At 39.6% G+C, this 13,731-nt stretch overlaps 1 protein-coding gene across 4 annotated transcripts in view; it reads left to right on the top strand.

The window, feature by feature from the left end:
* Nucleotides 1-13,731, top strand: part of csmd2 (CUB and Sushi multiple domains 2) — a 270,669-nt gene that overhangs the window by 146,134 nt on the left and 110,804 nt on the right. For all 4 annotated transcript variants that reach the window (XM_067611354.1, XM_067611356.1, XM_067611355.1 and 1 more), the window contains 6 exons: nt 2,251-2,433; nt 3,907-4,097; nt 4,295-4,430; nt 9,441-9,635; nt 11,003-11,141; nt 12,775-12,962. In XM_067611354.1, the coding sequence (XP_067467455.1) occupies nt 2,251-2,433; nt 3,907-4,097; nt 4,295-4,430; nt 9,441-9,635; nt 11,003-11,141; nt 12,775-12,962 (1,032 nt within the window). The remainder of the gene's footprint in view (nt 1-2,250; nt 2,434-3,906; nt 4,098-4,294; nt 4,431-9,440; nt 9,636-11,002; nt 11,142-12,774; nt 12,963-13,731) is intronic.

Genomic DNA, 13,731 nt, shown 5'->3' with positions numbered 1-13,731 from the left:
ATCCCCCTTTTAAAGGTGACTTCCATATAAGATCAATGAGTTGTCTTGTGAATGAGGCTGCCTCAGGATAGCCATACATCCAAACAGCAGTGAGCTCTAAATATGCGTTCTAAATGATGATCATCATTAGGGCTGAGTATGGATTTATACCCAGCATCACCCCTGGTGCGATTTAAAATCGTATTAGGCCCTGCCATCATTTCCTGGATGGATGAGCTTATTTGCGCTCTGTGTTGCCCCATCCGGATGCCTCGATAGGATGCCTCAGCATTCCCATCTGCAATCTGCAACCTCGGAAAAGTAGAAAGAAGAGTAAGGGAAAGAATGAGGTATGCATAAATCTTGTGATAATGAAATTGGCGTGTGTGGTTTTAAGGAAGAAGGGTGGTCATGGACGGGTTTGTGACCGAAAGTGCTCACATCAGCTTCCGATGCAAGAGAACGTTTATCATACAATAAAGGGAGGGATATGTTTGCATGGCGAAAGAGAGGGAGAGACGGATGAAACTAAGGTGTGCAAGATTAGTGAGTAATATTTTGGGAAGATAAAGACACAGTAAAGACTTCTGGCAAACAAAATTATTGTACATTTAAGTGCGTGATGAGACAATAGAAAAACAACAACAACTGGTTGATTCTGATGTCATGAAGGGTAGAACCTACCCTGTGCTGTCAACCCAAAATGAACTCTTCAGTGAATCATTTGTCGCTAATATCCTTTCAGTTATTTCCATTCTGTCTTACCTAAGGCACCAGACAGGAAGAATGTCCTTAATGCAAAATTTCAACAAAACCAGGACATACTCATACATACTCACACCGTGCCACCTACATATCTGGTCTAAACACAAGATCTAGTGCCAAAGTGACTCAAAACAAGCAGGAGAGTGGCCACCACCATGGCATGCATCAGCTGAGCCAGCAGTGATCTTTTCACTGGAACTAACTACAAATTGTGTCAAGAACAAAAAATAAAGAAGACTATGGATAGTTATAAAAAAAAGAGTGATTTGAAAGAACAACTGGAATTATTTAACTGACGTTTTCTTGTATTAACTTAAGTGTTCTTACTGGTCAGTAAATACCTTCAGCACTGTCTGCCTGTGAAACCACAATGTTTCTTAAATAAAATGTGTTGAAGCTTTGGAGTCCTTGAAAGGTGTCTTGAAGGGAGCTGGGCTGAGTAACAAAAATTAATATAAGAGGTATAAAAATCCATATTGTTGTCACTGTAAGGCGTTTTACTTTTACTTAGTCTAACTATTTCATTTAGTTCAAGTGTTTTTGCTAAGCAAGGCTAGACAAATCCTGGACCTGTCGCTGTTCTGACTGCACTGAGATTGAATCATATTGATCATTTAATCTAACTCTGTCTAAGGCAACAGACAAGGATATTTCCTGAAATGTCAGTGTCCTTTTAATGCTCTGTGCAGATAATGTAGTTCTATTCTGCATGTAATGTGCACTGCAATGTTTCCCATGGGCTGAGAATTTATTTTGCTAGTCTACCCTGAGGGAAGGGGTTGGAGGTTGCTGGTGGTTACTGTCCAATTAAGATTTGGCTGCAGAACAGTGTTTATTACATATAGTTTCTATGGTTTTCTTTTTTTCTAAATAAATAGGTTTGGGTATATGTACTTTGGTGGACCATCCCCAAATAAACAAATAGCACTTTGGACCTGTCACATTATAGGATCAGACAAACCAGTACTATTCAGTAACCTTACGTTAAACAGCTCAGCTGACACAACTTCAAACTGAAATTAATGTTGATGTTTTGATTTGGTGATCCTGCTTCTTCTTATCACTTATGACTGATGTAGTTGTACCTTGTCAATATCTGCTGGAGGCTACAGCTGGTAATAACCTTGAGTTGAGATGTCTCTCTTTCCTCTCAGCCCCCCCCCCCCTCTTTCTTTAGCTATCATTTTTAAGAAAACAGAGAAATAATGCTTCTCTTGTACTACAGTCCATGACACCAAATAACTATGTATTATGTTTATATTTAAGATATTATTAATAAGATAATTAATTAATTAAGATATTAAAGAGAGGACGGCCAGGGAGGCTTGTGGCATGTGTTAATTAAAATGTGACCTTTAAATTTATATCTCTTCTATGATACCAGGTAATAGAAGTAAGTCATTGTTTGAATAACACACTCTCATGTTTCTCCCCCCTGAAATAACCATTCATTATTGATGTCAGTTTTGCATAGTAATTCACCTGTGTTTATCTTTACCTACACAGAAATTGACCAAGGCAGTTGCGGAGACCCTGGTATCCCAGCCTACGGCAAACGGGAGGGAACAGGTTTTCGTCATGGGGACAGACTGTACTTTGAGTGCCTGCCTGCCTTTGAGCTCGTGGGGAAGAAGAACATCACTTGTCAGAAGAACAACCAGTGGTCAGCCAAGAAACCCAGCTGTGTTTGTGAGTTCTCGAATCCCTTATTTTATCCAAATTCTATATCAGTGTGCATGCACATGTGACTGCGTATGACAACACTTACATGGGTGCATCAGTATGTACGAGTGCAGGGAGGGCAGCATAATAAATGATCAGATTATCTCTACAGTTTGCACAGCAGAGGCTGTGGATTTTGAGACAATAGGAGGGTTTATTAACTAATTAATGCCATGAAAGACAAACGCAGAGATAGAGGAAGGGGAGGGATGAGGGTAAAAGGAAAAGAGAGCTGACCATGCAGATAAAATCCACTGTTGTATTATTGATAAGATAATAGGGTAGACAAAAAGCTGCAGCATCTAGATAAACATCACTGAGCTGAATGACTGAGAGGATGCCGGCACAACAGTCAATTTGTCCACTTAATGCCGACATTGCTTATTTAGTTAACATTTAACAAACTATTTTACTCATTGGCACACAATGCAGCGTGCTTGTCTTTGTCATTGAAGTTGATAACGCTAATAAAAACGTTGTGCATTCCTAAATGTCATGTAAAGTCATTTCTATCTCAACTCAAGCCCTGTCATCTTTGAAATGAGAATTAGGACGATGATATTAACAATCAGCATTGCTCTTGCACTACTGGATAAGCATTTGACAATGATTAATTTCATATTTAAAAGTCAGTCTTGGCTGCAAATCCTAGGTGATTCCCACAACCAGGCTATTTAAAGGTGGTGTGCATTTTAAAATAGTATGTATCTAACATGCTTTTGTGAAAGAAAGACGTGTTTAATGTTAGTGACCAAGATACAAGTCATTTCATAAATCTCTCTAGACAGCTTTCCATGTTTCTTCATCAACTTTGAACAGAAGTATCGTTCGTCGGTGTTGATGTTGAGCTTGCAACGAGATCTACTCCACAATCATATTCACGCTTTTCAAGGTTCTACAAATTGGACATAGCAGCTTCACATAGCTTCAAATATATATATTATATATCCCCATAGTGAAATACTAAGCAAATGATTGAAAGAGAACTTGAGGTTGCGACCATAACCCCGGTATGTATGAGTGAGGTATCTCACCAGTCCACCCTCTTTACATTAATCAAGGAAGAAGTAGACTCATTAGAATTACTCAGGGAGACCATGTCCGTCCAATATTTAGGCGTAGGATGTCCCTCCTCTGGACACCAGGGTCACAGATGTCAACCAGTTGTGGCTGGCATGATGAAATAGGAGCTTTTGAGGGCTGCGTGGAGCTCCCCATAGTGATACCTCACTCATACAATCAGGGTTAGAGTCATAACTTTAATATTTCCACATACTCAATAAAAATGCATCAAATCATATTATCTTATAGTCAGCAAAAGTAAATTGCATTTGCCTCATTTTTCAGCCTCTTAAACAATACTCATTTTTATATTCCTTTGTTTTTATTTCCTTCTTTCTACCTTTCTGTTTGTCTATATCTCTTTATCACTCCATATAGTTTCCTGTTTCTTCAACTTCACCACTCCATCCGGGGTGCTGCTGTCTCCCAACTACCCTCAGGAGTACGGAAACAATATGCACTGTGTGTGGCTGATCATCACCAACCCCGAGAGCCGAATCAATCTGGCTTTCAACGACCTGAGCATGGAGAAACAGTTTGACTTCCTCTCGATCAAGGATGGGGGAAAGGTACTGTTGAATTACAAGCTGTCCTCAGTTACTTTGAATAGCTCTTTGTCTATCAGTCATTGTGCATGTCAGTAGGAAAAGCAGAGTGTGTAATTATGTGTATGAGCTAAACAGCACTTCTGTTGTTGCTGTTTACTCTCTAAATGTTTTCCTGATATTTTTGGTCTCGTCAAAAAATCCTTATCTGTCTTTGTCAGGCTGAGTCTCCTATTCTGGGTACCTTCTCCGGTGACATCCTGCCTCCTCCCATAACTACCAGTGCCCATGTGGCACGACTGGAGTTCCTGACTGACCACACCTACACAAACAGAGGCTTTAACATCACATTTACAAGTAAGTATTGAATATTACTTCAAAGGAGATGAATGGAAGTATTTAAAGCTCATCAGAAAAGCCTGTCTTGACTGAATTTTTGTATTCCAGATTGTTAAACATGTGTACTGTGTGTGTGTGTTTGCTTATGTGTATGGAAAAGGGCCTCGTGAATCATCTGCCATATCTATGTGAATGTCTTCCACAGACTGCGCAAACGCTTGCAACATATTCCTTACACATTCACATGCACAGTCACATACAGAAAGTGACAAAAACCCTGTTTTTTTCTGTATAAATAGAGACTTGACATCTAAATAAAACCCAAACAAAGATGCAGCATCCCTACCTGACAAATACATTGCGGCAGTGCTCATTATATTCTATTCTGGGTAGCTGCTGACTTCTGAGGAAATTCCAGATGGGTTTTATACTCTGACGCAGTACACACTGGCTGCATGATGGTAAACCTATTTCATGGATATACTGTACCGTGAGGGTTTGGCAGCAGGATTATTGCATTCATTGCATTTGCGCTATTGTGTAATGAGCTTGATCTTTGCATTCTTCCACATGCCAAAATAAATATCTTCGTACAGAAGTCTAACCCTAACCCTATAAAGCCACAAAGCTATTTTATAGATAGTTAAGGTACTGTGGGGAGGTTTGTCTCAATAACACTTGACACTATAATTAGTTGCAGTGACTCACTTTGATGCAAGCAATAAAATGTTATTTTTACTTTTACGGTTTCTTGCTTTCATATGGTCTAGTTTGTAGTTCTCTCCCTGAATCTACCACAGTATTACATAGGAAGACTTTATTAATCTACTTCAGAACATATTATTATTTCTAGTAGTTTAGTAGTAAGGTAGTTAGTTATGTTGTTATTAGTTATATTGTGCAGTGCACATACAAGTACCCTGCCCGCATTTATTTATTTGTTGATTTATTTAACAGGGACAGTGCACATTAATAAACATTGCTGTAAATGCACCAGACTTAGCCAAGAGGCTTTTTTTCATCTGTAGTCTGTGGATGGATTGATAAGGGACCATAAATATTGTTGCAGCGGTAAAACATTTGTCAGACAAGAATATAACTTGTTTCACACATGTAACATTACATTGCCAACAAAGAACATTTTATTAAACAGTGCATCCCTTAATTCATCATAAAATGAATAATAAAACATGAAACTGTTTGTATGGCTAATGGCAATGTACCTGAACATAACTGTGCACACAGAGCGTGTTTGACTTTTGGTAAACATATCTTCCACATAAAATTTTACACTGTAGTTTTTCATGAGGAAATATGTACTTAATTTAGGTAATTGCATTTTTAACTATTCTAGCGTCATTGCTCTAGGGAGAGCAATATTGGTCAGTTGGTCGGTCAGCTTGTCCACCACTTGCATTTAAACTGAAATATCTTAATAACTATTGGATAGATTTCCATGGAATTTTGTGCAGACATTCATGTTCCCCAGATGATGAATCCCTCTCACTTTAGTGATACTCTTACTTTTTCTCTAGTGCCACCTTCTAGTTTACATTTTTGGATTTTATTTGATGGTTCTGTACTGTATATTGGATAGTTATTACCAATATTCATGATGGTCAGAGAATCCATTCCAGTGACTTTGGTGATCTCCTGACTTTTACTTGAATGCCACCAGCAGGTCAAAGGTTTCACTTATCCTGTGAAATATATCAACATCTACGGGATACAGCACAAAATTTGGTACAGATCCATGGTGCCCAGACATTATATCCTACTGACTGATGATCCCTTGACTTTTCCTTAGTGCCACTCTGAGGTTCACATTTGTGGTTTAGAGCAAAATGTCTCAACATATGAGATGGATTACATGGAATATGATTGATACATCCATGTTTCCCTCAGGATGAATTGCAATAACTTTGGTGATACCCCTTTTGTTTAGTGCCTCCATCACATGCTGAAAATGGGATCTATAAATATATTAAAAAACAAGAATAAATAAGAAATATTAGTTGAAATATACAGTATAAATGCAGTATCAATGTAGTATAAATTTACACCAGAGTATCGCACAGTTGAATTATTGCACAAATTATTGTACTGTTAAGTCAGTATTACGCAGTTGAAAATATAAATTATAAATAAATGAAGGAGTGATGAAGCTGCTGACAGGAGTGAAGTAAGGGGGCCAGTCTATTGACTCAGAGTGTCTGACACTGTGGAAGGATTTGAAAAGTTTGATGGCTACAGGCAGGAATGACTTCCACTGGCGCTCTGTGGTGCACCTAGGTGGAATGAGTCTTGCACTGAAGGCACTCCTGTGCTTCACCAGCTTGTTTTGGAGTGGGTGGGAGACATTGTCCAAGATGACACATAACATGGACAGCGTCTTCCTCTCTGACACCACCGCCAGAGTCCAGCACACTGTAGAGGTTACATGCAGAAGAGCGGGGGGGGGTGGTAGGTCTTCGTCACATGGACAGTGAAGGCATCTCCATGTGCACCTGGAATTTTGGTTAAATCACATGCAGGAGCATAAAGTGCAAAAATGACTGGGTGAAGGTGAATATAGATCAGCAGGTGTGGTGACTATTAAATACTCTCTCAGCCAGTCACATCGCTGCTCTTACAGCTCTGAAACAGTTGTCAATCACAGTAAAGTGTAATAATGACAGCTCAAGAAATGGAAAGCTTTTCTTCAGGAAATGTCTGAAGGGTCCAGAGTGCCACGACATGAACACACATCACCACAAATCTGCAGCCAAAGACAGATGGAGTAGTTTTTTTCACCACTTAGTTACTAAGTAACAATAGAAATAAAAGATAAAGAAATTAATTTGGTGAAGCTGTTAATATGATTACATTGGACTGACGCTATTTCAGTCATTACTCTGTGTTTCACCTCCTAAATGGTCCCATAGTTTAGTAATTAATGTTACACAACAGTGTTTGCACCATAATGTGTTTCAAGAATAAAATGAGATGCTGCTTTTGCCAGAAAGAAAGTTGGAAAAGAGGCTTATTAGCCCTGCTAACCCGATGTCTCCCACATAAAAAGGCAAAATATTGAGTTATAACCGACCCGTTATGTGTGTAGAGGTGTGTGTGGTTATTTTGTAGCAGCCCGATGTCGTTTACAGGCGATTTAATGAAGGTAAACACAGTGAACGGCTGTGCGTAATGGCACTGCGCTCTGGCAAGGCACTTCTCAGAGGCTGCCAATTTATCAACACGGTATCTGTCCTGCTGCCTTCGGATGCTATACAGATTTGATGAACTGAAGAAAGTAGATACAGTATAAAGATACTGTAAAAATCACCCACATTCATTTTTAGATCAATTTATTTATGTATTTATTGGGACCATGTTCAGTGTTAAACATAAATGTTACCATTTGATGTACTGTACCAGAGTTAGCCTATAGCTAATTTTCATCTGCAGTCCCTTAGGCAGTTCACAATTAAAACACACAACAGCACAATAACAAACAGTACAAAGCAAAAACCACACAGGACACATAATACATTACAAAGCTAGACACAATAGCACATCAGTGCAGACTGATTTATTGATATTCCTTCTTAAACCACATTAAATGTTATTTTCTGTGCTAATTTTGGTTGGAGAGTGTTTAATTGAAAAAACCTATTTATATTTCAGGCACTCAAAACATGTGAATGGAGCACTCAAAGCACTTCTGTGCACAGCCTCACAGGGAGGCTAGAATGGCTGCAGACTCTCTTTTTTTTTGTTAATGCGTTGCTTTGATCCAGTGTACCGTCAACTATTTAAAATTACAATGTACTCAGGATTGCTCCTGCATTCTACTAGTTTCTTAAAATCTTTAAAGCTCCACTGTAGCTAACACACCATACTTCAGCCTACCCTGAATGTGTTTGTGCCCTTGCTCTTGCTCATTTGCAGACATGTCATGAGCCCAGCCCAGGTGCCTCTGTGAAACTACAATGCGGACAACACATGGCGCCTAATGCATTAATTAGAAAGTTGGATGAATAAATATATAACAAATGCAGCATGGTGAATGAATGTCAGGAGCAGTTAATTGAGGATGACGGTTAGTTCCTGAGAACAGTGTCATCTAACTACAGGACTGTTTTAGGGGGTTGTGGGGATAAGCAGACAACTTCCATCATTCATGTTAATTAAGGACATGCCAAACTGTATTGAGGGGATTTTTGGCACGTTAATAAATAAGATGATCGTGATGGATGAGGTGTGGATCGCACTCTGTTTGGGTCCAGTGGATACAGAAGAGGGATTCATCAACACCTACATGCGTCACCTACCTGCGTGTGTTTATAAGAGTGAGAGAGTAAGTGAGAGAGATTGTGGCGTAGGAGATGTATTTGTTTACGTGCCTTCTTCCAGGGTTATGCCTCTGCTTGTGTGACTGTGTTTCTTCGTGGCCTTTCTAACTGGCTACTACTTAAAGTTTTGTTGAGAGACTTGATGGATAAAGATGTCTGGATGTATGAAAACAATGCCTTGGTTTGTTTGTTCCACGCATCATTCAGCAGTGTCATCTGCTGCTGGTGATCCGCGAACGGTGTGGTTTCCCACTCTCTAGAGTTACTGCAGCAGGCTGAATCAATGTGACTCACTAGGTGAAACAAATTTCCTCTTGTTAAATGCTGGCATTGCTAAATGCTGACAATAGAAAAAAAAAAAGTTTTATCTAGAAACTTGGGTAATTATTTTAGAATCTCTGTGGGAAGTTAGCATCTTTGCACAGAAAATGTAATATGTGACAAAGATAAATACCGGCAGAATTACAGGTGATCTCTTCTTTTCAGGGTGTTTCAACAAAGAAACACTTTGTTACTTTATTTCTTTAAAAAAAACATTTCATCAATGTATTTTTTAAGGAACTGAAAACTATTTTCGTTATATTTGATGTAATGCGATGTGAAGGAAATGACTAATCAGCTCTTGACACTTGTGATTTTTATTTTCCTTTACATCTTCTCCTCCGCACTTAAACACTCCTCTCCACATTTCCAATAGCATTTCGCCACAACGAGTGCCCAGACCCTGGAGTGCCAGTTAATGGGAAGCGCTTTGGCGAGAGCCTTCAGCTGGGCAGTTCCATCTCATTCCTGTGTGAGGAGGGCTTTGTTAAGACCCATGGCTCGCAAACTATATCCTGTATTCTTAAGGACGGCAACGTGGTGTGGGACAATGCTGTTCCCCGCTGCGAAGGTGAGTAAAGGAAGGGTTACCTTGTTTGATAACCATCATCATACACACACACACATACACACAGTTAGCTGCAAAAAATCCACATACCACCGGGGTAAATATTCAGTGGATTTAAGTCATTAGAAGGAAGATCTTTTCTGCTGGAAGCATTTGTTCCAGGGTCTTGCACTTCATTAGCTGGGTGCCCAATGTGTTATAGCTTATATACAACTGTTATAAACCGATGAAACGGGAGTGTGTTTGTTTAATGTCCATTCGAGCCAGTAATGCGACATCACTGCATATCAGAATAGTAAAGAGATTTCTCCTGAACACCCTGAATTGGATTGGATTAATGCAGTTTATTTCTATTTTTTATGAGAGGGAGACATAACAATGCAGATATAATTAATTGATAATATCTTAACATTTTATGTGAAGGATCACTTAGATCGGAATCGAGGCTGGTGATAATACAGACGTTTTGTTCTTTCAAAGGCCTGACGCAGCAGACATTCTTACCTTACATTCAGCAATCTGAATGTAAGGTCAGAAAACCAGAAAAAGCCAATAAAGCTGGTGAAGCTAAGATAAAGTTAGAAGTTAACTAGCTAAGGTTCTTGGACACCAGCATCGCAGCACATTAAGTGCAGAAACGGCTAGGACTCTTAAGGGGCCTAATCAAGTTCACCATTCATGATACGCAAAGGAGAGACCATTATTAAAACATGTCATTTCCCCCTGTGAGCCACGGGAGCTTTATATTCCTCTGAGACTATCTATCATACCCCTGCGTTTGTAGCGTAGTGCGTTTTATAGATGTCCTTCAGTATGCTGAGTTGGCTGATTAAATCATTCCACTTCAAAGGGAGCAAAGATCTGGCACTGTAACTAAGCCCTCCACTGTGCCTGTGTGTTCTGGTTAAGGATAGGCAGTTAAAGAGATGCACAGCAAAGGGAGCAGTAACAGAGATGAAGGTATGGAAGAAGGGGTCGATACGCTCAAGTGTCTTTTGTGCTAGTGATCAAAGATGTTCAGTTTTCTCCGTTTGATGGGGATGACAGCAGCGCCGTCGTAGGAGGGATTTGATGACAGATTTAAAAGACAACAACATAGGGGAGGAGACGTATGCATACACATGGATATGTCATGTATGTACACACACACACACCACATATATACAATAACAAGCATGTTCCTTGTAGAAATGGTTAACCTTGAAGTGAGCTGTCACCAATTTACATTAAATATACCCCGGCAGTGAAAGAAATGAGATGAGCCCCGGCTGATGTGTGGGATCATCTATGGACACTGTCATACATCACCTGGGAAAGAAATGTATAATTCAATCTCTATCTGGTCTTTCTCTCTTCTTTTTCTCTGTTAGCCCCATGTGGAGGCGATCTGAAGGCTCCCAGTGGGATCATCCTCTCCCCCGGCTGGCCAGAACTCTATAAAGAGGCCCTTAACTGTGAATGGATCATTGAGGCTCCTCCAGGCTACCCCATCAAGATCATCTTCGACAAGTGAGTCACTCAGATGGCAACTGCTGCTGCGTCACTGTATATTTTTTTTTTATTTCTCTTAGAACAAGCTCATATTTTTCCTCCTTTTACTTTCTCACAACTTCAACATGTGCGCACATTTATCTCCCTGCTTTTTATCATCTTATTTAATCTGTTCCCCAGTTTTCCCTTTCTAGGGGTAATGTGGTAAATGTAATGCACATAAACATACACCCCCAACTCAGATAACATTATGTTTTATTTAGTACTCATAAGTATTTGATCCCTTCATTTGATACCCCCCTCCCTAAAGGTTATGCAGATATCCTTCCAGTTTATGCACACACCTACACACACAAACGTACGTACGCACGCACACAAACCCCACCGAGACATGCAAGTATGTAAATGTGCATGTGTATGCACTTCGTATGTATGTGGAGATGGTCTATCGAGGGGAACCGGAGAGATGGGAGAGGAGGTAATTTATCCTGATGTTTGAGAGAGAGAGAGAGAGAGAGAGAGAGACAGTGGGTTGAAACACTACATTAGTGTTTCATCAAGGCTCGTCCTTGCAAGCCCATCTCATCCTTGTTCCTGCCACGATAGCACACTATGCAAAATGAATATAACATAAATGTTTGTTGCTCTTTAATTTTTATGTAACATCAATAAAATATCACAAACCGCTTCATTTAGATGACATGGTTCTGAAACAAAGCAATTTATTCATGGCTTTGAAGATGAAGTGGCTGCAGCAACATAGACAGAAAGACACAATGAGCTCGCACACACACACACACACACACACACTTACACACATACGTGCTACACAGACACTCAGCAAAGCGTGACAGATGTTAAGATTTTCTCAATTTCAGCATGTGTAAATTGGAAATAATCTAATTAATATTTTACATTTTTATCAAACATCAATCACTTTCATTCTGTTTGCATGGAATGCAATAGTAAGAGTTTAAACTGAGGCTAAATGTACAAGACATATACATTTATTTTTATGATCTCTACACTGGTCTCCAGTTGGTCTTATAATTGGTTAATCAGAAGATTTTCCTTATGAATTCAAAATATCACTTAGTGCTGCCCATTTGCCTGTGGCCAGATCAAACTACTTGGGGGGCCTCAGGGCAACAATGAGCTAAAGACCCCAATTCACCCCCTGTTGGTAATTTTGTTAAACAAAAATATATTTTGGAATGTGTTCCACTTAAATTTTGACAGTGCACAGTACACCTTGAGGCCCTTATCAAATCACTTGATATTCTGCTTCAGTGGTTCATATTCCCTAACAAACTAGCAAAAAACAACAGACACACAATAAAAAAACAACCTTAGGTTCTGTTGCTCCTGCAAAGTTACCTGCTTTTTGGTTGTCCTGCCCCCACATTCACCATATCGGAGACATAACTCAACTCTGAAGCTGATAAGAATTGCCCATGAAATTGACCCAACATATACCAAATACTGTTTTTATGTGGGGGGGTTAATGTTACAGTCGCTATGTAATTTCTTCAGGTTGATGTTTTTATGAAGATAGATATTGTAATTATTTATTATAGTGTAAGTAATTTAAGCTTGGATCTTGCCAGCCAATTTCCAAAACACCTTGTTCAATTAATTTTCCCATTTTCAGGTTCCGCACTGAGGTCAACTATGACATCCTCGAGGTCCGTGATGGACGTTTCCCCTCATCACCTCTGATTGGAAGTTACCAGGGTACCCAGGTCCCCCAGTTCCTCATCAGCACCTCCAACTTCCTGTATCTCCTTTTCTCCACTGACAAGAGCCACTCTGATATTGGCTTCCGCATACGTTACGAAAGTAAGAACTTAGAGTTTATGAACTTGTAAAAACAATGCCAAACCTACACCCAAAAGTACAGTGTGGATTGTGACAGTATACACTGTGAAGGGAGGACTCATTCGCCCATGCTTCGCAGAATCTAACGGAAATGAATCTGAGACAAAAAGCACGAGCCTTGTTCACCACACTTGTGAAAGCTATTGAGACTTGGCTGTAAATATTATCTCCACAGGCTCTCAATTTCAGCATGAAACCATTCTTATTAGAACACCTATAATTAGAAAGTAAATGGGGTGAAATTATTCTTGTCAGATACCCCTGCCTTGACACACATCGCCTTGCTCAAAATTCTATATACACGGTCACACGCATGAACACACACACAAACACACACAGGCACACACATTCATAGACTTTCCCACCGGTTTTCACTCAAGCTGTAAATTCAATGCTTGAGACATTTCTATCCTTGCTTCTACCTGTGTGGCTCACACTGGTAACCTTTTGCACTTTCTCTGTTGGTAAATCTCTGCAAAGCTTGAATAATTTACTATGAGCCTTTCTTAGGCAGAAACTATGCAAGGTGGAGCAGGAAAGAGTACTGGAACTTCTCATTGGTTTGTTCCTGTTGAAGAGGGATGTTCATGTAAATTATTTATCAGGATTGCTTTGAAAAACCAAACCGCCTTTTAACAGTCCTTGCCCTCCAATTGACCTACCGAAATATAGGGATTTAAGCCTAATTATACTCCAAGCAGGTGAATTATAAGTATATGTGTCTCCATGT

The sequence above is a fragment of the Thunnus thynnus genome, chromosome 15 (genome assembly GCF_963924715.1).
Source record: "Thunnus thynnus chromosome 15, fThuThy2.1, whole genome shotgun sequence".
Lineage (NCBI taxonomy): Eukaryota > Metazoa > Chordata > Actinopteri > Scombriformes > Scombridae > Thunnus > Thunnus thynnus.
Note: the sequence above shows the minus strand (reverse complement) of the source record. Positions and strands in the feature narration are given on the sequence as shown.